General features: G+C 36.9%; 1 protein-coding gene across 7 annotated transcripts in view; it reads right to left on the bottom strand.

Moving 5' to 3' along the window:
* RPS6KA5 (ribosomal protein S6 kinase A5) overlaps positions 1 to 23,606 on the bottom strand; it is an 83,382-nt gene that overhangs the window by 10,318 nt on the left and 49,458 nt on the right. For 6 of the 7 annotated variants that reach the window (XM_075151266.1, XM_075151270.1, XM_075151272.1 and 3 more), the window contains 7 exons: positions 21,376 to 21,479; positions 10,744 to 10,894; positions 9,174 to 9,335; positions 7,867 to 7,992; positions 7,003 to 7,136; positions 3,697 to 3,790; positions 1,226 to 1,396 (listed from right to left, as the gene is read on the bottom strand). In XM_075151266.1, coding sequence (XP_075007367.1) covers positions 1,226 to 1,396; positions 3,697 to 3,790; positions 7,003 to 7,136; positions 7,867 to 7,992; positions 9,174 to 9,335; positions 10,744 to 10,894; positions 21,376 to 21,479 — 942 coding nt within the window. Of the gene's footprint in view, positions 1 to 1,219; positions 1,397 to 3,696; positions 3,791 to 7,002; positions 7,137 to 7,866; positions 7,993 to 9,173; positions 9,336 to 10,743; positions 10,895 to 21,375; positions 21,480 to 23,606 lie in introns of those variants that run through there. The other variant, XM_075151273.1, reaches the window with a different exon arrangement.

The raw sequence follows: 23,606 nt of genomic DNA, 5'->3' as shown, positions 1-23,606 counted from the left end.
GACCTCCCAGGCTTCTGTTCTTGAACATCATGTAGAATTCAAGACGGCCCAATTTACCATGCACCCAAAGCTCTGCTTTACCGAATCTGGCCTTCATATTCAAGATGGTAATAAGACTAAAATGATGAGGATATGAAGAAAGAAAGGATTTCTGGGTTTTGTCCTTTTAATAATGACTTGTTTCAAAAGCTGTTTTCTTTCCTTGATTATGTCAGCAGAGAAACTTTTTCCAAGAGTCACGTTTTCAACTGACACATTAGAATTTCACAATAGCCCCTCTTTATTTAATTGTTTATTTAGTAGACTCCAATACAGAGATGTTTTCAAATGCATATATTTTGGACTGATTTTCAAAACCAGTTTAATACCAACACCTAGCAGACTTCTTTACCTGTTAAATTGGAATTACTGTAAAAGAAGTAAGTTTGTAATATACCAGAAGGCATGTCACAAAAGGATGAAAAATCAGTAGGAATAGTGGATCATTTTAAACTCCAGATACAAACGGAATAGCTGTTTCCTGAGGTACGATGACTGTAATCACCAATACAATATAACATCCTTACTGGATGAACTAACATCAATCTACACTATTCTTGGGCTAAAGAAAACTAATACATATCCAAGCCCATTGTTGGCAAAGAAAAAGGAGGAAATATTGGCTCCAGGAAGCAGAAGAAAGGCAGTGGTCAACCTTACCATAGTAAACTGAATTGTCTGAAAGGCAAGAGTAGTTTTGGGAAACTACTAAACTCACTGAACTCAAATCACACATCTTTGTTAGTTGGCTGCGTTAGTTTGTGGTTCATTTTGTGTTTAACTGGGACAGAAGACAGTACAAGGGTACCTCCAGAAGAAGCCCTACTGAGGGAATTAAGATCAAACAAAAGGTGGAAATGTACAGGCGAAGTACCCAAGCAACCTAGCTCTGCTTGTGAGCTGCTTCATACAATAAATGTATACTTACCACTAGTAAAAACGGTCCCCAAATAGGCAAAGAATGTTTTTGAAACAAGTTAGAATGAAAATTGCTTACAAAATTAAAAATGTTTCCTACCAGTTACTTTTACCTATGAACAGAAAAATATCTACAGAATTTGCTAAGTGAAAGTGATAACATTTTATTAAAAATGTAGAAGTAGAAAAAGCTGGCGGAACAGAAATACATCACACTCCAGATATTTAATAACTTAATGTCTAAACATACATAAGCAAGTCACTATACCTCAGGTTTCAGATCTCTATGGACTACTCCTACATCGTGCATATGGCTCACTGCTGAAACAAGTCTGCGCATAATATGACTGGCTTCAGTCTCACTGAAATGTTTCTTTTTCTGAATACGTTCAAGCAATTCTCCTCCCTTCAGCAATTCCATTACTAGAAATGTGTGAAGCTGAAACAGAGAGAAATGTGGGATGTTAGAAATTTAACATTACAAACCAACGTTCATTCAGGAGCTAGGTGCTATTCCGACAGTTCTCAAAGTTTGAAGAAATAAAACTGCTACTTATAGCAATTTGGAAGGCCAGTGAGAAGCACCAAATTACATCTCAGTTGACATTTTTCACATCAATCTCACTGAGATTAAAGACTGTTGATGTCTTCTCCATGTCCACCCGTATTTATTTACAAAAACGCAATGCCACCATGTAAATGGATAAATTATAGGGAGACGAAATGCCTTTCTTTACGCTAACAAATAAAGCTGGAAAAAGCTAGACTTTTGCTGTTTAAGATTGTTCTGATGTAAGGATATATTTCTATTAATATGCATAAGAATCTAGCCATTTAATGTTACCAAATCCTTTAAAAGCACCCTGAAACTCTACTGTGAAATCAAAGATTTTCTAGAATTTCTTCTGATTTCATCCCCTACAGAGTAGTAGCCGAAGCTACTCTCTCATTAGAATCACATCTTCTCAATGACATCTTCCCAAACATTAAAGAGTATTTTTTTTTAAATTAAAAAATTAATTGTTGTTTAGATGGTTGTTCTTTTCAAGACAATCAATAAACAGTGACTTCCTTGATTATAAGGCAACATTAGCACACAATCAACTGCAATTCAAATGTCTTGCCATTAAACAAACAGCAGACTTCTCAGGACAGGAAAGTGAAGTTAGCATTCTCAGAAGGCAATGGATGTAGGCATGTGATGGCTTCTAGCATTTCCTTCCCCTGAATGACAGTAACAAAAGGAATATTTGCAAGCAAAGTAAAAAAGTTCTGGGAAGAGGTCAAAAAATGAAATTCAAAGAAATAGTCAGGAACAGAAGGTGCTAACAGTATTTAGATATCAAGGAACAGAAGCAGAGCTATGCGGACAGAAAGCGGTAACGCTTCTTAGAACAAACAAGGTGTCTACTAGTCATGTTGCTAGTAGTGCTTGTAAAATAGCCTCTCCTGCAAATTTTCTTTATATCTTGGGAATAGCTGACAGGAAAGTCAGAAAGGATAAAGAGTTTTCTCTGCTAGAAAACTTCTTGTGGCTCACCAAGAGACTGCAACCCAATACTCTATTCTACTAATGTAGAATTTGATCAGACTGATATTAGAGCAAGTTAAAAATTGGAACTTCTTTTAAGACAAACCGCAGAAATATCAAAACTAGAAAATTTTGATCGCTTCTTCAGAATATTGTGCATGAGTAATCTGGAACATAACACCTGGGAGGTACCAGGAGCAACTAAAAATACAATGAGTTGGCTGATTGAGAGTAGCCTATTCAGTTGCAAAGCAATTTGAAGAACATTATTTTTTTAGATATTCCTGAGTATAGTCGTTTTACTCAAAGTGAAAAAAGTGTCCTGTTCTACACACATGTACTCATACTGTACATAAATGCAAAAAAAAGGCTTCCTTATCATTAAAGATTACCGTACAGATTTTTCATCTCCCAGCTCATTTTAGAAGTGCTCCACATGAGCACTCTGCTGGTCCTTGTATAAACAGCATGATGGGGATAGACTGGGATATGTGGGGAGGCAAGAGAGCCCATGTTCTGTTACAAAATCATAGACTAGAATCAGAGTAGTTTAGGTCGGAAGGAACCTCTGCAGGACACCTGGTCCAAACTCCTAGCTTAAATCAGGGCCAACCTCCAAGTTAGATCAAATTATGGCTTATTACATGCTGTGGACTTGCATTACACTAAGGAAAAAGACAACTAAGGTCTCTAAATAAACCCTAAACTGATCTCAATGTATTTTCAAATAGAGGCTCTACTTTCACATTTGATAATTTAGCAAGCTACTTGGTTATCTCCATTAAGTTACTAATATGTAAGAAAAAAATGCTAGAGATGTAATCTTCATATGCAAGACTTCCAAATTATTTCACAAATATTATTTTAAGATTCATGACAACCCTGAGGGAAAGTGATTAGGTACCTCAGTATCATAGATAAGGAAACTGGGCCATGAATATATTGTATGATGATTAACAAAGTAGACCAAGGACAAAACCAGAAACAGAATCCACGAGACTAATTCTTCCAAATACTTTTTTGATTTGCTGGAGTAACTGCAAGTTCCTTTGAACGCAGAACTTCTGCTTCATCTTCTATATTCACTAGACAAAAGCCCTAAGAAAAAAGCTGCCTCCACAGTAACAGTACGCTTAACTCCTATAAGTTCTTGGGAAAACACATGGCAATGTGTTTGGCAAGTGCTGATTACAGTTTCTTCAAAATACCTGGTCATGATAAACTTCATGTAACTTCACTACATTCGGGTGTGCTTCGCAGAGTTTCAGAGCTGTTATTTCTCTCTGGGTGTTGGCTTCCATTCTGGAAAAATTGAGCAGTCATTTTGTACCAATTTTACTGAGCAAATTGCACATTAAAGTGTTACACCTATTTTTTTAATTGCTTGCAATCCGGATTTTTTAATATTACAACTGCTTGAACACAATTAAAAGCATATTCAAAGTAAGCTGAGCAGAACTCTCCACATAACCCTGCAAGTTAGGACATTAAAAAAACCACACCCAAATCAAACAATGTTTTTGATGCAACTGCAACTTGCTACAGCAAAAGCTGAAAAGGTATTGTAGTTTCTACCTAAAACAAACCTTTCCCTTAGTCCAGGACAATTTGACTTCACCTCTGTTCCTACAAATATTTAGTTCAGCTTCAATTTTATTTAGTTCAGCTTTACCTTGAAGACTCAAATTATTGGCCTAATCCTTTTGCATTCTTATAGGAGATAAGTACTTCCAAAGCTGTATGGAAACTATGAGATCCTACTAGAAAAAAGAGTATCATCATCTATATATATGAACTGTATTATACAAATGAACCCCTAAACAGGCCATTGTAAAAATTTGAAATGGAAGAGAGAAGAAGAGACTAGCTCCAGAACAAAAATCATCGCACAAATTCTCTTTCACGTACTGAAATCTATAGCCAGAAAAAGTGAACACGGTGAACGTTATAAAAACTGTGTGAATGGGGACAGAGCAGAACATTTTGTTTTCCACTAAATACAAATGTTGGTTTATTTTGGGCAAATAATACCCAAAACTTTTTGCCAAAACTCTCTCCAAGAAAGGCTAATCCTGTACTGACTTAGAGAATGGCCTTATGGATAACACAGATAGAATCTCTCTCACCACACGTGTTCTTAATTTTTGGTTGCTTTTTTTTTTTCCTGATTAGGACCAGAACCGCAATGAGAATTTTGTGCAAGAGAATTCAGTTTTTCTGCAGGCTTCATATACTCAACAAGTAAACTAAGCTGTTCCACCTGCATCTCTGCTGATGATGTTGTTTTAAACTGAAAGTGATTTCAGGTCCTTAAGAAATTAAAAAACCGACTCAGATAGTCTTTCCCTCCTAAACTACCATCAGGACAAGGTGGACCTAGGAAACAGATGGAAAAGGTTCAGTATCAAGAACATAAAGCTTTAAAATTTGTGTGTGGACTTTTCTGAGTATTTCACCTCTACAAATAATTGCCATCTCAGGTTTTAAGCAGACAATGTCATGAAAAACAAATGGGAAGCTCTAGAACAGTAACTCAAGCAAGTTTACAGGACTCCACTGTTTCATTGGCCTTCAGACACACAGATAAACCTCAGATTGTTGGATGGAGGCAGGTCCAGCACTACTAACAAAGCAACACCACAGAGGAACTCGTGATCTAAGCTTTCACCTCACGTATCATGAAAAGGTTTGTCTAGGTGTAGGATTCACTTTTTTGGCACCTTTGATGGGTAGGAGTGAAAGACTCTGCCTTTGAGGCAAAGAAGTTACTAGAAACCTAATATACTTTTCCTTTTAGCAAGAGTTACTAGCATGGTCCTCAGAGCAATATTATTTACAGTTTAACAGTTTCTTATTCAGGGCGGGTTTGCATGGCCATTCAAAGTGTGGGTTTACTGCTACCTCTAAATACTACACAAACATGCTCTGAGTCTGCTCACAGCCTGCAATCCCAAGAAAATCTCTGTATACAGACCACTTCTTACCTTCATTTAGCCTGGTCCACCAAGACGAAGGAGAAAGAGCAAAAGAACCTGTGAGTAATATCATTTAGGGACATAATTCCTAAAAGTTTAGTTCTATGGGAAAAGTCAATACTAGTTTACTCACTGTTATCCAGAAACAAAAAATCCATTAGTTTAAGATGAGATGGGAGTACTGATCTACAGCTCTGCATGCACCACAGAAAAAAAAATTTGACTGTAGACACAAGGCAGAGATTTCCAGATTAAAACACCCAATGTAGGTGTCTACTGCATACTACTTGCCTAAGGTCTCATTATAATGAGAGAAATTCTAGTTAATGAATCTTACAGGGTGAACTAGTTCACCATAAAATACACACCTAGAGCAGGATTCAGTGGCCTAAGCATAGGACAGCCTGGAAGACATCAGCCATGAAGACATCTACATAAAGGTAGTAGTCACAAGACTGATGGGAACTGGAGGACAGAAAGGACACCAACGGATGCTAAAATGGCACTACGTAGATGCCTATGTTTAAGCTACTGAATCCCACTGCTAGTGCCTGGTCATTCGAGTCTCTCTGCAGGCTCCACCAATAGTTTTGAGTAGGCCTCCATTAATCGTAGCAGACCTCTAAAAACTGACTCAGACACCTATATTTAAGTGTCTTATTCTTGAACTTATCCTACCCAAAAAGCATGTAATGCAACACTTAAGTCTGGTGGACAGTTACTTCTAAAGTCTGGAAAAACAGAGGTACAGCCAAATGTCTTGGAGAAGAGATCACTGTGAACTATCATTCTGAAAGCAAAACGTTTACACTTTCCCTTCTGTTTCCTGTCAGCATTCTACAACACACTAGGGACATATTTACTAATGAACACTGCAAAATTAAGCTAAAAATCCATCCACCCCTCAAAGAATCCCTTATCTTCATTTTTCTCTGGGCAGAAACTGCCAGAGGTATCTATTCTGGAAGAGGACCAGATGGTCCCCATGTACAAAGCAAGTCAGCTGCCTCCATTGTGGTGTTCTCTTCAGAACATCCAGGAAACAAGATGCAACTTAAAACTCCATAGTCTAATTCCATTTTACACACATACACACACAAAATTAATTAGATCTGAGGCAACCCACACTCCAAATCCTTCTTTAAAGCAATGTCCTAGGCAATCAATTGGGCTGCTTAGGAAAGTGAGCTAGCATAAGCCTACATTCAGTTCACTTAGGTCTAAAGATAGGAGGGCCTTGTACCTTACTCTGGTTAGGAGCAAAATTAGGGGAAATTAGGGTAGAATACAACTAGGAACCAGAAAAGTACTCTTTAGGTTTCTTCTTGTGTTCTCCCCAACAAGAATAACATTTTGTTTCAAAAGACTCCCAGAATCTTTTAAAGGTCATAAGGTCATTATAAGTTTATGTAGATTCTTCAAATAGGAAATTATTTTAAAGTCATTTTTCCACTTCCAAAAATGTAGCGAACATTATTCTAATCCATGGGTGACAGTAAGCAAAGAAAATATTTTTATTGTCTTATAGAATATTTATACCTTTTGCTAATTATTTTTACTGCATACTCTTGGCTAGTTTTCTTGTGTAAGCACTTTCGACAAATGGAAAAACTTCCTTCTCCCAATGGTTTCTCTTTCAGATCCAGTTCATAATGATGATAAAATGGAGAGTCCTGTTAGGAAACTGTCTGTATTTAGTTCTGCAGAATACTTTTAGTATACACAGTCAAAGACAAAGAGTAAAGTTTCGTGAGAATTTTTCATCTACATGTAAATTGTAAAAGAGCTCTCTTTTTGATAAAATATAATCTTAACTTCTATTTAATAATATGCATAAACTTTATTCTAACAATCAAAGAGTAAATCTTATGTTATATTAAACAAACATAATCACTAAATAAATCATTACTACTACAATAACTTAAGATACAAAATATTCAGACAAACAGGATCAAAGATGGCTGTACATACATTTATCCACAAAACTATGTGCTTGTTTGAAGACATCACAATAGCATGTGTTCTTATAAGGCTTCACATAACTATACGTACTTCTGGGTAAATACATCACAGAAGGCATTCTGATATAATTAAAGTAGCTTCAAAAGTATCTACAATGGTTGGCTGAATAAGAACTATCAGGAGTCAAATTACTATCATTGCTATACTTCAGTCTTCTGGAATACTAGACAGTCATCTCATTTTTCAGATTAAACTTCAACCACTTCTTAACAGTACCACATGCAAATTATATGCTTGGATCGTCTGAGGAGCCATTACAGAGAACAGATAAATGAATAATGACTACTTTGTAATCTGTAGCCGAGCTTGTGATTGCTGCTTTGAAAGTTATATGCAGTTCCAAGTTAACCAAATTAATTCCGCTCTTGATATTATTATTACCTTCATCATAGCACTTCTGGCAATACTTGTAGTTCCAGGCCGCTCATCCCCCATATAAAACTGAAGAGGATCTACTGTTGCTGCATTGCGTTTAAACAAAATAGAAGGTGCAACGAAAGAATAACCCTATGAAATTAAGACATCAGAAAAGGGCACAGCTTGAAATTGTTGCACACAAACTATCACATTGCATACAAAACATTAGACGTTTCAGAAGAATTTTTCAAAGAAATCAAAATTTTCATAACATAATACAGAAACCGTAACTGGCTCATTAATGGGTAGATATGATGCTGTTCAATGTGAACAGGTATCTTCCTGGAATTAGTTATATGATTCTCCACAGTTATAGATAAAACAATACAAAAATTCTGGTAAATAATGCTAAAAGCCTGGCTCAGCTTCAATTGTTTTGCAACAGTGATAAAAGCTCATACTTCAAACTAGCTTCCCACAACACTTTTAAGTTAAGGCATAAAATAGTTTTTATGTTGTGATGTAAGCATCAAGCCATTTTAAATGGCAAAACAAAATAAGCTTCACATTAATGATGTGCCCAGTTTGGGTATCGTAACAAGAACAGCTGTGACTACCACTGCAGGATGAATCAGATCATATTACGATGCATACATTGCTTGCTACATTCACTACAAATCTAACAACTTCCAAAATATGATGCTATATTCCTGTACACTAAGCTGCTCAAAAACAGCCAATAAAAAACAACAAAGCACAAGGAAGGGGAGGAGAGAAAGCAATCTGAACTGCTGTTCACCTCTGCAGCTTTGGTTCCAAGTTCAAGGCTGCACATGGGCTGTTTTTGCCCATTTGACATCCAGACAGTACAGTCCAAGTAGGGATCACTCTTTAATAGCATGGAGGAGATGGTAAGGAAAGCTTTGTTACTGATCTGTATATAGTAGTCTAGTAATTAGAGCACTCCTAAACGACGTGGAAGACTTTCAACTCTGCAGTTAGCTCCGACTTCCGAAAGGAGTACTTCAACTAAAGCATAATGTGGACATGGGCAAACTACATTGCTGTTGTCAAAACTTGTAGCCCAGGCTGATGGAGTCAAGATGACAAGACTCATTAGATATGAAGAATCAATAAAGGACAGACTGACTGCAGTCCAGCAGGTAGAACATTCAGCTGGGAATGGAGAGACATGGAATTTTGTGTTTGCAGTAGGACTGTTTCCACCTTTCTCATTTTGCAATTGCTGAACAAATTAGCTATACACATGGAATTGTTCAATAAATGTTTGTTGTTTTTTTTTTTAAAATTAATGTGAATTCTTAAAATACCTGAAATATTCTTTCTGAAGTCTGAGGGGTTGCTGCAGGAGAATATGTCGGATCCATTTCTGTAAACTCTTCTGCAAAATTACTGACATCCAACTCATCTCTGATTACTGGCTTAAATGGAGCTGATACTTTTTTGGCAGCTAAATCATCCCAATTCATATTCTAAACCAAAAACAGGAAAGTAAGTTTGAATCAAATGAAAATTTAACAGAAACAAGTATTGGAAAGAGAGACTTGTCCAGAAACAAACAGTCCTAACTCCATTTGCTATTTTCCACAGGCAGATGAAAAGCATTCACGTTATGCCCTACTAATTTGCTTAGGTAAAGGCTAGAAGTATCATACCTATATTGAAGTAGACAGAATCCAGTTTTTTAAAAAAAAAAAAAAAAAAAATCAATACAAAGGAATTTAACAGTGGAGATAAGCCAAACAATTAGCATGACAGCCCTTAGATTTCTTCCTCTATTTCGGAGGAAACAAAATTTATATTTTTGTAAGCCATAGTGCATGCATGCAGTATCTTCAACTCTTTCTTCATTGCTGATTTCTATGCATAATTACTAATCTCAGCTTCCAGAGCCCTGAGAGCATAATGCCTCTGGATTCTTACTTAAATGCATGGCTAGAAGTAGGAAGCATAGATGTGGTAGTTATGAGAAAATGGCCCTATTACTGTAAAGGAGTGGAACCGAAATGAAGTCAAGATTAGAAAGTGTTGTATAAGGAAAAAAATGTATCTTCCAAAACAAACAGTGAATAAAGGAAGTTTAACTCTACTTTGTCAGAGTCTCTTATAAGAGGAAGGAAATACAGAAGGGATGAGAAGAAATTGAGAAGTTAAAAAAGCCAAGATATTGCCCATGTTGAATGTTATGATAATTACATTGAAAATATTTATATGAAAGGTTTAATTTAAACCACCAACTTTAAATACTCCAAAATTTATACTAATTAAAAATACATTTAACTTCAGAAGCACCGGAAATACATACTTAGTTCTTTCAAAGAAAGCACACAATTTTAACCGCAATGGATGGTACAGTACAGATGTTGTACACAAATCCAATCTTTGTCATTGTTTGAAATCAAATGTTAATACACTGAAATCTGAACAGAATTAAAATCTACTAAACGACTAAAGACTTAATTAGGCAAAGGAAAATACAGAGGAGGCGTTTATCGCTAATGGTGAACTTTATCAATATTCAAATTTTACTAATAACGTTAGTGGCTAACTTTCTTTTAAAAAAAACCAACACACAACATACAATTTAAGTCTTTTCCATTAAACCTTCCTGTTTAAGTAGTGTGTCTTCTGGCTGCTTCAAGTAACTGTTAGAAACAGACAGAATATATTAAAAAATCTACCATGCCTTTCTTGTAGTATGCACAAAATCCATATACATAAGCACATGGATATTCTCACTAACTTCAATGCAATTATTCATGCAATTAACATGCCTCTAAACTATTCTGTTAACAAAACAAGAGAACTCCTTTAGACTTGGATTTCAAAGGCACTAATGTAGAGTAAGTGGTATCTGGGGAGTTTTGTTGTTTGTTTTACCTGGAAAAAGGGATGCTGTTTGATTTCATCAGCATCAGTGGGACCACAACCTAGCCTCTTCTTGGGGTCTTTCATCAAAAGACGCTGAATTATATCCTTAGATAGTGCACTCATTTCTTGTGGGTAAGGTGGCTCACTTTTTAATATTCTCCTGTAAAACAAACAAAATAACAATTACTTGGTAATTACTTAACATGTTGAGTGTTAAATCAAAGAGTTACCATACTAATGGTAGCATTTAACATTTCACTTGAACTTCTATCGTACCCAAAGACAAGAGGATGACAAATGTGAAACCAACTTTTTTTTTTTAATAAAGAAAGGTTAGAGGAAATGCAGACATGAAACATGACATCTGTAGGAGATAAGTTATGTAACTTAATCCACAAGAGAAACAATCCTCATTTCATACACACTGAGCTTACTATTCCTATTCAAAAGAAATCTCATACCTACAACAGATAGCTCCACAAAAATATCAACTTGATGCCTAACAGCAGTCAAAAACCCAAAACCAATTCCAATGTTAAAAATTATTAGAAAATAAAGAGCAAAAACCACACTTGGGCCATTTGAGGTTTGCCTGCACCTTGTAAATTGTGTGCCGTGCTCATGCCCTACTCGCAAAAAGGAGGCACTACAACTGTAAAAGTTTTAGAGAAGAGCAACAAGATTAATCAGAAATATAGAATGTGTTTCATATTAAGATCTACAAAAAAGGCTAGGACTGTCCAGCTTAGTGAAAAGGGGACTTAAGGGGACTGGGCATAGTGTTCCCCTCAAAACGACGAACAGTAAAGAGAAAGTGGATAGAGGCCTCATTGTCTCTTTCAATACAAGAAATAGGAGCCATCAAATAAAGCTAGTGGAAGTTCAAAATCTTGGGAGCCTAAGTAGAATCATGTTTCAATACCTATCTTTTATATGTGTAGCTCCCGCAGTTTTATGTAAAGAGGAAGGCAAGTTTTCCTTCAGTTACTTCAAATGTAGATATTGAAGCTAAGGACTCTGAAGGAAAATTGAGAATGCACATACAGAAAACACATAGCAAAGACACGTCAACAGGTTTAAAAAGATACACTCACAAAACCCTTTAGCATACAGAATCACAAAATGGTTGAAGTTGAAAGGGACCTCTGGAGGTCATTTGGTCCACCCCCCCTGCTCAACCATAGTCACCTAGAGCCAGTTGCACATGACCATGTCCAGACGCCTTTTGAATATCTCCACGGAGGGAGACTCCACCACCTCCCTGGGCAGCCTGTGCCAGTGTTCGGTCACTCTCACACTAAAAAAGTGTCTCCTGATGTTCAGAGGGAACCTCCTGTGTTTCAGTTTGTGCCCATTACCTCTGGTCCTGTCACTGGGCACCACTAGAAAGAGCCTGGCTCCCCCTTCTTTGCACCCTCCCTTCAGGCATTTATATACATTGATGAGATCCCCCTGAGCCTTCCCTTTGCCAGGCTGAAGAGTCCCAGCTCTCTTGGCCTTTCCTCATACGCTTCAGTACCTTAATCTTCTTAGTGGCCCTTTACAGGACTCTCTCCAGTATGCCCATGTCTCTCTTGTACTGGGGAGACCAGAACTGGACCCAGGTATGGCCTCACCATTGCTGAGTAGAGAAGGATCACCTCCCTCAACCTGCTGATACTTTGTCTAACGCAGCTCAGGATACCATTTGCTGCCTTTGCCACAAGGGCACATTGCTGGCTTATGTTCAACATGGTGTCTATATATCTATATGCATACTCTCACTGTGGTGACTTCAGGAAGCATGATACATAGAAGAAGGACTTAGAGTGCCTTCACTAAACACAGACTGAAAGATCTTAAAGCTATGAGGGACTGTGAGGCTGAAATTATATGAGGTTGCAGCAGCACTAAAATCTCAATTGTTATATGTCTCTGATAGAGCTTAAGTTGATCACTGCAGTACATTTCTAAATCTTGTTTAAAGTTACTGCATGACATATCCTTAGAGTCAGCTATCCCATGGGAAATTTTTTATCTTGAAATATGTAACTTCTTGGATTACTCCAAAAATAGATGCAGAGTATTTCCTAAATAACCTTGTGGAAGGACAAATGTGGAAGGACAAAAACAAGTTCAATATGCACATATCCCAGGGGTTGTTTCTACTGACGTAGTATCCAATTTCAAGCAAACAAAAAGACAAAGCAAGCTAACCTCTTGGTTTAAGCAACAAAGAAGTGAGTTAGGAAAATACAGTCTGAGTTTTAAGATGGATTGTATCTTTAAATGATGTAAGGATGATCTGACAATAAGGGTCTAAATCACAGCCACTCTGCTAGCAGAAGTAACAGCAACCATAAACCTTGTCTTCAACTTCTGGACACACTTCACTTTACAGAAAAGGAGAAGAAAGCACAATATTGCCAAATGATTTCTTAATTAGGGATGTTAATACCAAATTTAAACATCACTAAACAAGAGGATTTTTACACCACTGGTGTAAAAGGACTGGTGGAGAAGTAAAGATTCAGCCTCTTCAGAGGCTCTTCAGAAATCATCCAGATTCAGAAAGGAGAAGCTGGTAAGGAAGTGAGAAAACCTTCCTGTTTAAGACAGAAGACTGGACATCTTGATAGCAAAATTACTTCATTTACAGGAGGGCCAACAAAATCTACAATGTCTTCTTAGCTTGAAAATCACTTCAGTTAGAGGAATCCAAGGAAATGTATTTATCAACCTTTCTGATGAGAGAATCAGAAAGATATATAACAAAGATCCTGGAAAGAGACAAGTTCTCTTTGGGCTCTCAGAAGGGAGGAAAAAACCCCTAAGTCAGGTTTTTTTTTTTTAATTGATTTCTAAAGCAATGGGATTGAGAGTCTGGGATGTCCTTAGAATCCAAAAGAGAAATTCTAGAGCATTTTCCTGTCACAAAATTGTCACAGATTACAGACGGCCAAGTCAGATAAAAATCTGAAAATGTCTCTGAAAAAAGATGCTGAATTGGGATGATTGGTAACATGGGTAACAAAGAGAGAAAATGAGTACAATTTGTCTGTGCAGCCCCAGAAGATCAGTCTCTGTAGTAGTGATGCTGATAAGTGCTAGTAATAAGATTCTTGCCCGCATGTCAGGCTTCTGATGCAAATACAAACATTCACATAAGAAAAAGAGAGAGAAACAAGCTTAAGCAGTAGAAAGTCTTTTATAGAACCCTGCACTGCAAAGTTACCAGAAAATGCTTAGCCAAAAGTACTTCCGCAGTAACAACACTAGTAAGTCTCATCCTTCTAATTGCAAATTTCCAGTGACATATTGCATGTCTTCGGTCAGCCTGAGAACTGCAATCGGTTGTACCATTGATGTGGTAACTGAGCAGAAAGTCCCAGCTGAAGCTGAGACACGTTTTAAAGTAACTTTTCCTATTACTTGACATTCTGCTCTTTGGGTAGAAACCACTCCTTAAATTCTTGGGGGAAGGAATCCCCTATAAAGATTATATCTGTCAAAACAATTAGCATACATATTTTGCCAATAATAGTTTGGTGTAACACTGTATTTTACCTAATGGAAAACTTCTGTGACAACAGCATCAGTAATTCCTGCCTTTTGCCAAGATTACTGTTTTATATTATTTCTTTTTATAGGCAGAATTAACAATGAAGTGGTATCTAGCTATGTGAAAAGCAAGCTATGATTATATTGAGGGTTATCTTCCATCTGTTGGCCCTCCTAGAGCCCACTGCAGAGAAGGCAGCATTTTGCCATGCTGTACAAGCAGACTCCATTTAAGCTGCATTTATACACGCCAGTGGCATTCGTTCAGATATACTTTTGACGTTGCTGATTCATGATGCTCTGGACTGGTTCACAGAACCACACTACAGAAGTAGTGAAGAATGAAGCTAATTTATTTAGAATTCCCAGGAACTACTTACAATTATCATGGAATTGAAGTACGTGAGACTGTATATACATTAATTAGGATGGAAAGCAAGCTGCCAGAAAAGAAAGACCATATGGGATCAACATGCGAGAAAGCAGAAACTGGTGAAGACTAATCAAGTAGCTTGATCAAGTAAAGAGAGTCTGGCTTCACTAGTACATTAGTGAAGTGTTGTACTGAAGGGTAAGTCACTGAAGGCTACAACAGCTGCCCATAAAGTGTTCAGAGGAAGGAAGCTGCATGTGTCAAAATCCTTCCTGGGATGTCTGTGCTTCTGAAAAGAAGCTATGGCCTTTAGCATCAACCTTCCTTTCCTTTTCTGAATCACCTCCATCCTTTTGTACATTTCATGTTTATGTGGTCCGGTTACAGAGACAGAAGCAAGCAGGAAGAATTAAGTATCCCAAGTGGCAACTATGGTCAAAGCTGCTGAAGGACTGCTTTGCTGTATTTTGTGCTTCCCCTAGCCTAGTACAATGCCTCTGAGCTGAGATTACCCCTGCTGATGAGAGCACTCTGGCTGTACTGAAAACACTTTGAGAGAAACCATCCCTTGCATAGGTCAAGGAGATTATCACTTTGAAGTCCTGGATCATTTGCATTTTACCCTTCTTTATGGCAGACTATGCAGAGCTAGGAGCTAACCCCCTTGGTATTGTTTTGAAGGAACTTAAGCTCTGATGATTTTCTCCCATAAATACTACAGACCAAGAGCATACATGATAATGCGAAGGACATGCTAATGAATGATAAGGAGCAGAAGGAGATGCTTAATCTTCAGTGAGTGGAGGATACAGTAGGGAAATAACACCTTGACCTTTAGATGCTCCTCCTCTTTATCAATATCTTCAGAGCCGCTCCTGTGTAACAGAGGCAGGCTGCTGAGCCTGACAAATCAGCCAAGGAACTCAATGATTTTGTTACGAAAAATTCATAGAGTTGCCACCACTGATCTATGCTAGCTCGTAGTTTAAAAATTACAGAGTCTGACCACAGGTTTCTTATCTGTTCTTTCCCAAAGCGGTAGAGATGGGATATATGTTTGCTGGCTGAATAAAACATCCTTCTACAGAAGGCATAGTATTTAAAACCAACCAGAAATGCAAAAACCATGTGCCAAAGGCTTATACTACAATGTCAGTCTAAAGAGAATTTGAAGACGATTCTGACCTCGTTCATTCCAGAGTGATAATCTTAAGGACTTAAGCAGGAATGCCCTTGCAATGCTTGATAAAGGCCTTATAAAGACAAACAGTGTCACTGGGAGTTTTCCAACATGAACAGCAGATTACTCCCAGTGGTTAAGATAAAATGAAAGGGGAAAATATGCTGTTAGCCAGAAGCTGAAAGATATTTTCTTAATTTTTCATTTTAATTAACTCTGTAAACAGCTAAACTAGTCAAAATTCTGATGCACTGCATAGCTGAGAAAATCCAATTTATGTCAAAGAATATGAAAACACCTACTGACAACAAGACCGATTTGGCAATTTGGCTTACTGACCAATTTGACCAATTTATCTTTTGGCATTAGATTGACCAATCTATAAACATCCATAGCTACGTAACTTGTTTAAAATAGTAATAGTGAGAAACACAACTGATTACAAGGAAGGAGGACAAAAATGTTTAGGAAGTGGTAACCATTAGGTGCCAACCAAAGAAAGATCTTATAGACAGAGAAAAAAACAAAACCCAATTATTTTGGTCAAGATACAGACACAAAATATGTGATACTGAGACAGAAGCCAGCTTTCACCCTCCACTGTGATTAGCCTGAAAGCAGATGCCTGAACCTGACTGTGGAAGAGATGATAATAAAACATCTAAAGTGCAGAACCTGAAGCTTTTTTGCTTCCACCAGGTAAAAGACACAATCAGATCACAAAAAACTGAAAGGATCACCATACCTGACCAACAGAAACATTAGGTTTATGCTAGAACTGTTACTATAGTCTATTAACCGTGCCCTCAGAATTGCATTATAAGCAAAGAGATACTTATCCATCCTGATGTTCAGGGAATAAGAGAAAGCAATCCCAAGCTGTAACCCTGTTAAAGGGCAGAGGGACAAGTTTCCAAAGCAGAGTTTTCACCTTCACATTTGAGAACAACTCTACTGAATACCCTGTCATCTCAGAACTACTAATGCCAGCTTCTTCTGTTCTAGCTTTGAGCAATCGATCTATATATGCATCCCCGGTTGTAGGCAAGTCGGAGACTTTGATGCAATACTTATGACATTCTTAAAACCATCTGCTTTACTGATCTGTAGGCAGAGTCACTGATGTGATGTGATTCACGCTAAGTCTAGCATCAAATGGTTTCCTTCATGTGGCAGAGATTTCCTAATTCATTGCTATCTGTTAGAAAAAGCATCATTACATTATTGTCTATCAGTTCTTGGACTCTAGACTCCTGTATAGGCATATAAATGCTGTACATTCTAGGTAGACAGCTATAAGCTCTAGGATGAAATTCCAGAACAGAACATGCAAATTACAAGTTGGATTTAATGACCGCTCTGTCCTTTAAAAGATCTAGCAATCACTAGAGTCTTCGCAGGCAGAGAATAAAGAAGGGAATCCCAGTATATACCTGCTATGCATCCTCCCAACAATTTTATTAAGAAAAGGTTTCTTGCAGAATTGTGGACAAAGTATCTTGATAACATCTAACGGATGGTCAAATTTCAGCCATCCTCCATGAAGTTTAAATAAAGTCTAACCAACTATGTCAAATAAAGAGCATAGGCTGCTATTAGCATTAGTATGCTAATATGTTATCATATGCTTCTACAGATTATTTTATAGATGGATATATGTATAAAAATGGAAAAGATAGATATCTATCTATTCATAACCCCAAAGCTGATAAGATTTTCTAAGCTCCTGCATAACAGCAAAATAATACTCCAAAAAACTTCATGTTCATTTTAAATCCCTGTATGTATGACAAGGCCCTCAAAAGTGAACACCCTAAAATGGATTTGTTTGTCTTTCAAGTCAGCACTACAAATAACTCACAGTCAAACTGAAAATACTGGGTTTGTCATCAAACCCAGCCCTTGCCTATGCTTTTGCAGGATGGGTCCCATCCACGGCTCTGCAGCAATGGAAGTCCAGAATTCTCAAATGAAAGGAAGATTTGGGAAGAAAGGAGAAGAAAGGGGAGAGGGCATACTAGAAAAGGAGAGATACTTTAATAGTTCTGTGAATTTTTTTTAATCAAGTTTAATAACCCATAACACCAAGCATGTGAAGAAAAAGAGAGAAAGACAGAGACAGGGGAAACTGAAGTATGCATTTAAGTTGCACTTGCCATGAAAGAGAAGTCCGCAGTGTTGTCAAAAAGATTATGACAAAAGAACTGAATACAATCTCTCACCAGAAAGAGTAAAAAAGATACAAACCACACAGTAACTATTTCTGACAGAAGAACTGAACTGTCCATTAGAGAGATATTTCAGAACAAAACTTCGTGCTCAAATTTAACAGCAGATAGCCATTGTGCCACACAAGGGAATAAAATTATGTAAAAATATCTAAGATTACGTCCCACCTAGGTAAAATAAAAGGACCTGGATTCATTTAGAAGACGACTTTTTTCCTTAAACTCAGAAAAATGAAAGACCATGGAAACTATGCTTTCAGGGCTTCTGACTGAGTAAGAGAAAACTGAATTCTTTAAGTCTGCTGCAATTGGCAAGTTAAAGTATATTAGGTTAGGGAATACAATCTCTGTTTCGAATAACTTTGCCATCAAGAAAGAAGTTTGTACCAACTCATACCTCTGTGCCAGTGTTAGTGATTTCATTACCACTGGCAACCGTAAATATCTGATGAAGTTATCTGCAATTCAGTTTTTCATCAGTCTAGAGAGGAAACAAAACTGAAAAGATCAAAGATAGTCAGGGAGAGAATTTGGAACTTATTTAAATATAGGTGTAAAAGAGTCTGCATCCCAATTCAACAGACGACTTTATAGAAAAGGCTGCAGACATAATTGAAAGAATTAACAATCAAAAAAAATACGGACATTAAGTGTAAATTGTGAATGTATCCCCAATGACAAAATTATCAAAGAAAAAGGGAAATTAAGATCATAGTTTCTAGGCCAGACAGGCTTAGGATAAAGACAGGTACTGACAATTCAGCTGTTGTTTCTCGAAAGATCTTAGCGTACTCACGCTAGAGATAAATACAAGGAGGGTATTTCTGAAAAGCCATGAATATGGTAACAAGAATTTCTAAATTTAACAGGCTAGCATGTCGGGAAGGGCGGATCATTTCTTTCAGACATGCTCTCTAGCGAGTAGCTCAACAGCTTCCCAAGTTGCAGCAAACTACACAGTTCCCTTCAGTCCTTAGAAAAAGGTTTTCTTTCCATCTTCTCTAAGATGTACTTCTGCACCTTACTCTTCTCACCCTCTGCCTGGGCTGCAGGAGCACCACAGCCTGCTGATATCTCACATCTGTTCCTCCTGCTCTACCTCACCCTCAGGGAAAGCCCCAAACACACGCCCGTTGCTCCCCAAAGCACGCAGCAACCACCATCCCCCAGAAGGTTCCACATGACTCGGTGTAGCAGCCAGGACAGAGAAAACAGCAATGTTCTCATATGCTCAGCCACACTCTTAAAAGGAACATAACATTCATTACATAATAAACTGCAAACACACAAAACGGATGTCATCCAGCACAGAAATTGCTATCAATGGAAAGGATCCAGAAACCCTGGGTCTTACGACTACTGAAGTAAAGAAGACAGATGAAATCAAGTCTGAAGTGCAGTTGGGACTAATATATAGTTGGACTAATGAGATTTCAGCTACAAAATAAGGGCTTATCAGTTGGAAGTGATAGAAAAGGAGAAGGAATTAGATCTATCAGTCCATCATTGGCATCAACAGGAGGAACCCAAGAAAAAAAGGAAGGAAAATCTTTTTGTTCAGATGGTGAATTATTACTTTTCTTAAACAAGACCCTCTTGAAACATCAACAGGAATAAATTGTCCATATGTAAGAATGAACAACACAAGCTGAGTTAAGAAAAGGCTTCTTCAGGAAACAGGAAGACTGGGGAACATCTTTAAATACAGAAAACTGTAAGAATTTGCCTCCTAAATTTATCAAAATAAAAGCTGAAAGACTACAGGATTGCTGTCTGTAAATGTGTAGCATGAACACCAACCAGAATAAAAGCATACAGAGCAACAACACAGTAAACTTGCCACAACTAAATTTAGATCAGAAATTAGGTTATTAGCCATCAGAGGATGGATGTTAGCAACCTTGCAGTTTCTCAGCTTTGAATTTAATCTTATATTATCAGAAAGATTAAGATATTAAAGAGTACACAAGGACCTACCAAAAGACAGTCAAATCCTGTAGAATACATACCTAAAAAGTTTTCCAGTTTTGGGGAAAAACTGTATCTGTAAAAATCAGGTCAAGGTTCTCTCCAAAAAATTTGTAACTCCTTCAGAGTTCCATTTAGTAAATCTTGGGAGTCAAAATTACCAATTCAGACATGGCATAAGTAAGCAATCAACAAAATTTCTAACCTTAAATAGGGCCGAAAGAGTTAATGTAAGTTTAACTCCATCATAATTACCAAGAAGGTAAAGTCCAGAATTCCCCTGCCCTCCCGTATTTTTTCTAGTGGCCCTCTAAGTCTCCTGTTCTGGTAGAGATGTAGAAACCAATAAACAGGTCTCAACCTTCCAAGAAATCACCTGAATTTATAACAGAAGTAAAATAAATTATCTAATTTATGTATGTTCTGTTGCCCATTATAACCTTAAATATCAGGTGACTTCTGGTGAGGGTCAGAACCATGGTAATACATTCCAATAGAAGCAAGACTATTCTTAGTTTGGGGACCGGACTTACAAGGTGATCTTGATAGTGGTTACTAATTTGTGCAATTTAAGCCCTCAACTCCCCGCTCCAAGAGAAATCCAGTAATAGGAAATACTCATTTTGAGGGGAGATTCCAGTAATGTGTTTTGGGCAAGCTTACTGCTTTGTCTTTTTAAAATGTTCCAATGCTTTTACAGGGGTACTGAAAGCAAACCTCTAAGTGTAGAGTTTAGTGAACGTAACAAAGCTGATAGTCAAGAAAAATTTACACGTATAATGTAAGAATGGTATAGGTTATTTCATTTCTTCTCAGATACTCAAGTATGGCTAGAAAAGATCACATTCTTTGTTTCACATTATACACTAATAAAATAAATATTACCTGTGACAAAAAGATGGGAGTGGGGTACATCCTGACACTTTAAACCTGTAGTCTGATAGAGTGATCTAGCAAGAGCTGACAAAAATCTCTCTAGCTAAACACGTTTCATTATGTATCAAGATTTTGAATGTGATAATTCTATTTACATATCATTTCATATTTCATTTGACTTCCTTTTCAACAGTAAACATGCAACAGGGTTGAATATCTACAAAGCTGTGGTTCCACTGTAGTTTGAACAACGCCGGTCTTTTGTAAAGGTCAGTTCTATTATTACAATAACCTCCTGAGATTAATAAAACCTATCTGCTTCCAGATGTCATTCTGTTAAACAGAACTGGAGCATCTAAAAATGTTACCCTGGTAGCACTTTCTTCCTAAATTTTAGATTAAAACTCTCAAAAAACATATTATGGCATATGTATCACTTTGAGCAAGCACATTTACTTCACTGTTTTGAACCTTACCTAGAAATCTCTGCTTGGGAATTCTTCTCTCCATCAACTGTAAATGGTGATGCTCCAGTTAATAATTCATACATAAGAACACCAACACTCCACCAATCAACAGCCTATAGAACAACAATAATTATATATGTTATGATAGGTTGAAGTAAAATTGTTAACAAAAGAAGGAACAAAACAATGCACCCAGAAAGCAACTAGCAACAATGCACCCAAAGCAAAAAAAGGCAAACCTGGATACAATAAAGCATAAACAATTGCAGTACTGATTGGACATATTTTCTATGATAAATTAATTTTATTCTGAAATCTCTCCACTTAGCTGCTTCAACTAATTCAACTAATTTCTCAAGCTGAACTCTTTCCACTGACTACTAAAGTAGTCCCCCCAGAATTAATTTTTATTTTTACCATTGTGAAGTGATAAGAATTCTAAAATGTACTCAAAATAACAGAGGAACCTAAGCCTCGCTAGGAAGTAATGGAACCTGAGCTTTTAGGAGCTTGAGAATGAAACTAAGGAACGAACAAATAGCACAATTTAATCAGGGCACCTGAAAATGCTATGGAATTTCATCTTATATTCCCTGGTAACACATGCGATCTTTGGCTTCTCATATATTAATCATATTGTTCATATCTCCGATACTTCATAACTTACAAAATATTTCTCTCTTTCAAAAGAAAAGATGTTACTATGAATAATAAAGGAATTAGTTTAGTCATGTCAACAAAACTAATTTAACTACAGGTGTTTGAACTTCTCAGTTTTACTTCCACAAAATTTGCAAATCAATGAAACTGAAGGTCTGCTTTACTTACGTTGACAACATTAATACAATATAGGAAGACAGTTAGTGAAGTGATGACAATTTGGCCTCATATTTTAGGTTTTTTGCTTCAAGATAGACAAAATCTGATGTTTCATATATTCAGCCAAGACTGCCTAGAAGAACTAGCTGAAGAAGTCTCTGTACTGTTAGTAATTATGTTTGCAAATACACAATGATCAGAGAAAATCCCAGAATTTTTTCTTGGCATGTGTTTTTCCAAAAGAAAAGGAGGATCTGCAGAATCAGAAATCAAACTTTAAAAAAATAAATACTGAAATACTAGAGTAAGTCTTTTAGACAAACAATACAGCTATCTAGAAGAGATTACAAATCAAACACATTGGTTAATGAGAGCATAGCATACTAAAGTAATCTCATTTTCTCTTTTTTAAATAAGATCTTTGAGTTGCTAGATATGCAGTAAATATGAAATACACTAAAAGCCTTCTAACACTGCATCACATGACATTGCCAATGGTGAGGCAAAGAGTGTGTGGCATCACATAGGTAACTGAAAAATCATCCTTATTTATCAGCTAACATTTGGTATGAAACTGCGAAGCTTTTTCTTATAGAATACTGTATGGCTCTGCACTACATCTAATGAAAGTATCAGATAGAACCAAAGATAACAGGATTCCTCTTTAAATCAGCAACAATATTGAATTTGTAGGCACGTGAGAGGACAGAATCACAATTCAAAGTGACTGACACATCGGAGAGATGCTCTGAAACTGGCAAGACTAAACTAAGAACTAGAGTGCAGGAAAAAGCTTCAATTCATAAGTTTATAAAATTCCATTTTTAATAATGACTAGGCAAGCAGTATGGTAGAAAAAGATGCAGAGAGGTTATAGTGGAATACAAAGTAGGTGTGAGACAATGACTAAGTGAAAAGACAAAGCACATTCTATTTTATGTTTAATAGAAGAATGAGGGAAGTAATCATTCTGCTGTACTTCAAACTGCCAACTCTTAGCTGAAACACTGTACCCACTATAGTGCTCCCTACCTGAAGAAATATACAGGCAAACTCAGACCAAAAGAGAAGCAGAATGCACAGAGAAGGATAAAGAACCTTCTCAGGCAAAGTCAGACTGAGTCCAGTTAGTCTAGAAAAAGGAGATGGGTGACATAACATTTTCCAGTGCTTAAAAAGGCTGTTATAAGAGCAACTGTGATCAACTATATTCCGTGACCCCTAACACAAAGACAAGTCAACTCAATCCTACAGCAAAAAAATCCAGAGATTAAATATTCTGCAAAACTTCTCAGTATAATCAGAATAATTTATCTAGGAATACTGTAGAATTCTTTTGGGGAGTTGGGTTTTTTTGGTTTCAAATATAATCTGTGAATTACAGTTGTCTTGATCTTTCCCATCAATTACTGAAACTTTAA

Source organism: Calonectris borealis, chromosome 5 (genome assembly GCF_964195595.1).
Source record: "Calonectris borealis chromosome 5, bCalBor7.hap1.2, whole genome shotgun sequence".
Lineage (NCBI taxonomy): Eukaryota > Metazoa > Chordata > Aves > Procellariiformes > Procellariidae > Calonectris > Calonectris borealis.
The sequence above is the reverse complement of the archived record's forward strand: the minus strand, read 5'-3'. Positions and strand labels throughout refer to the sequence as shown.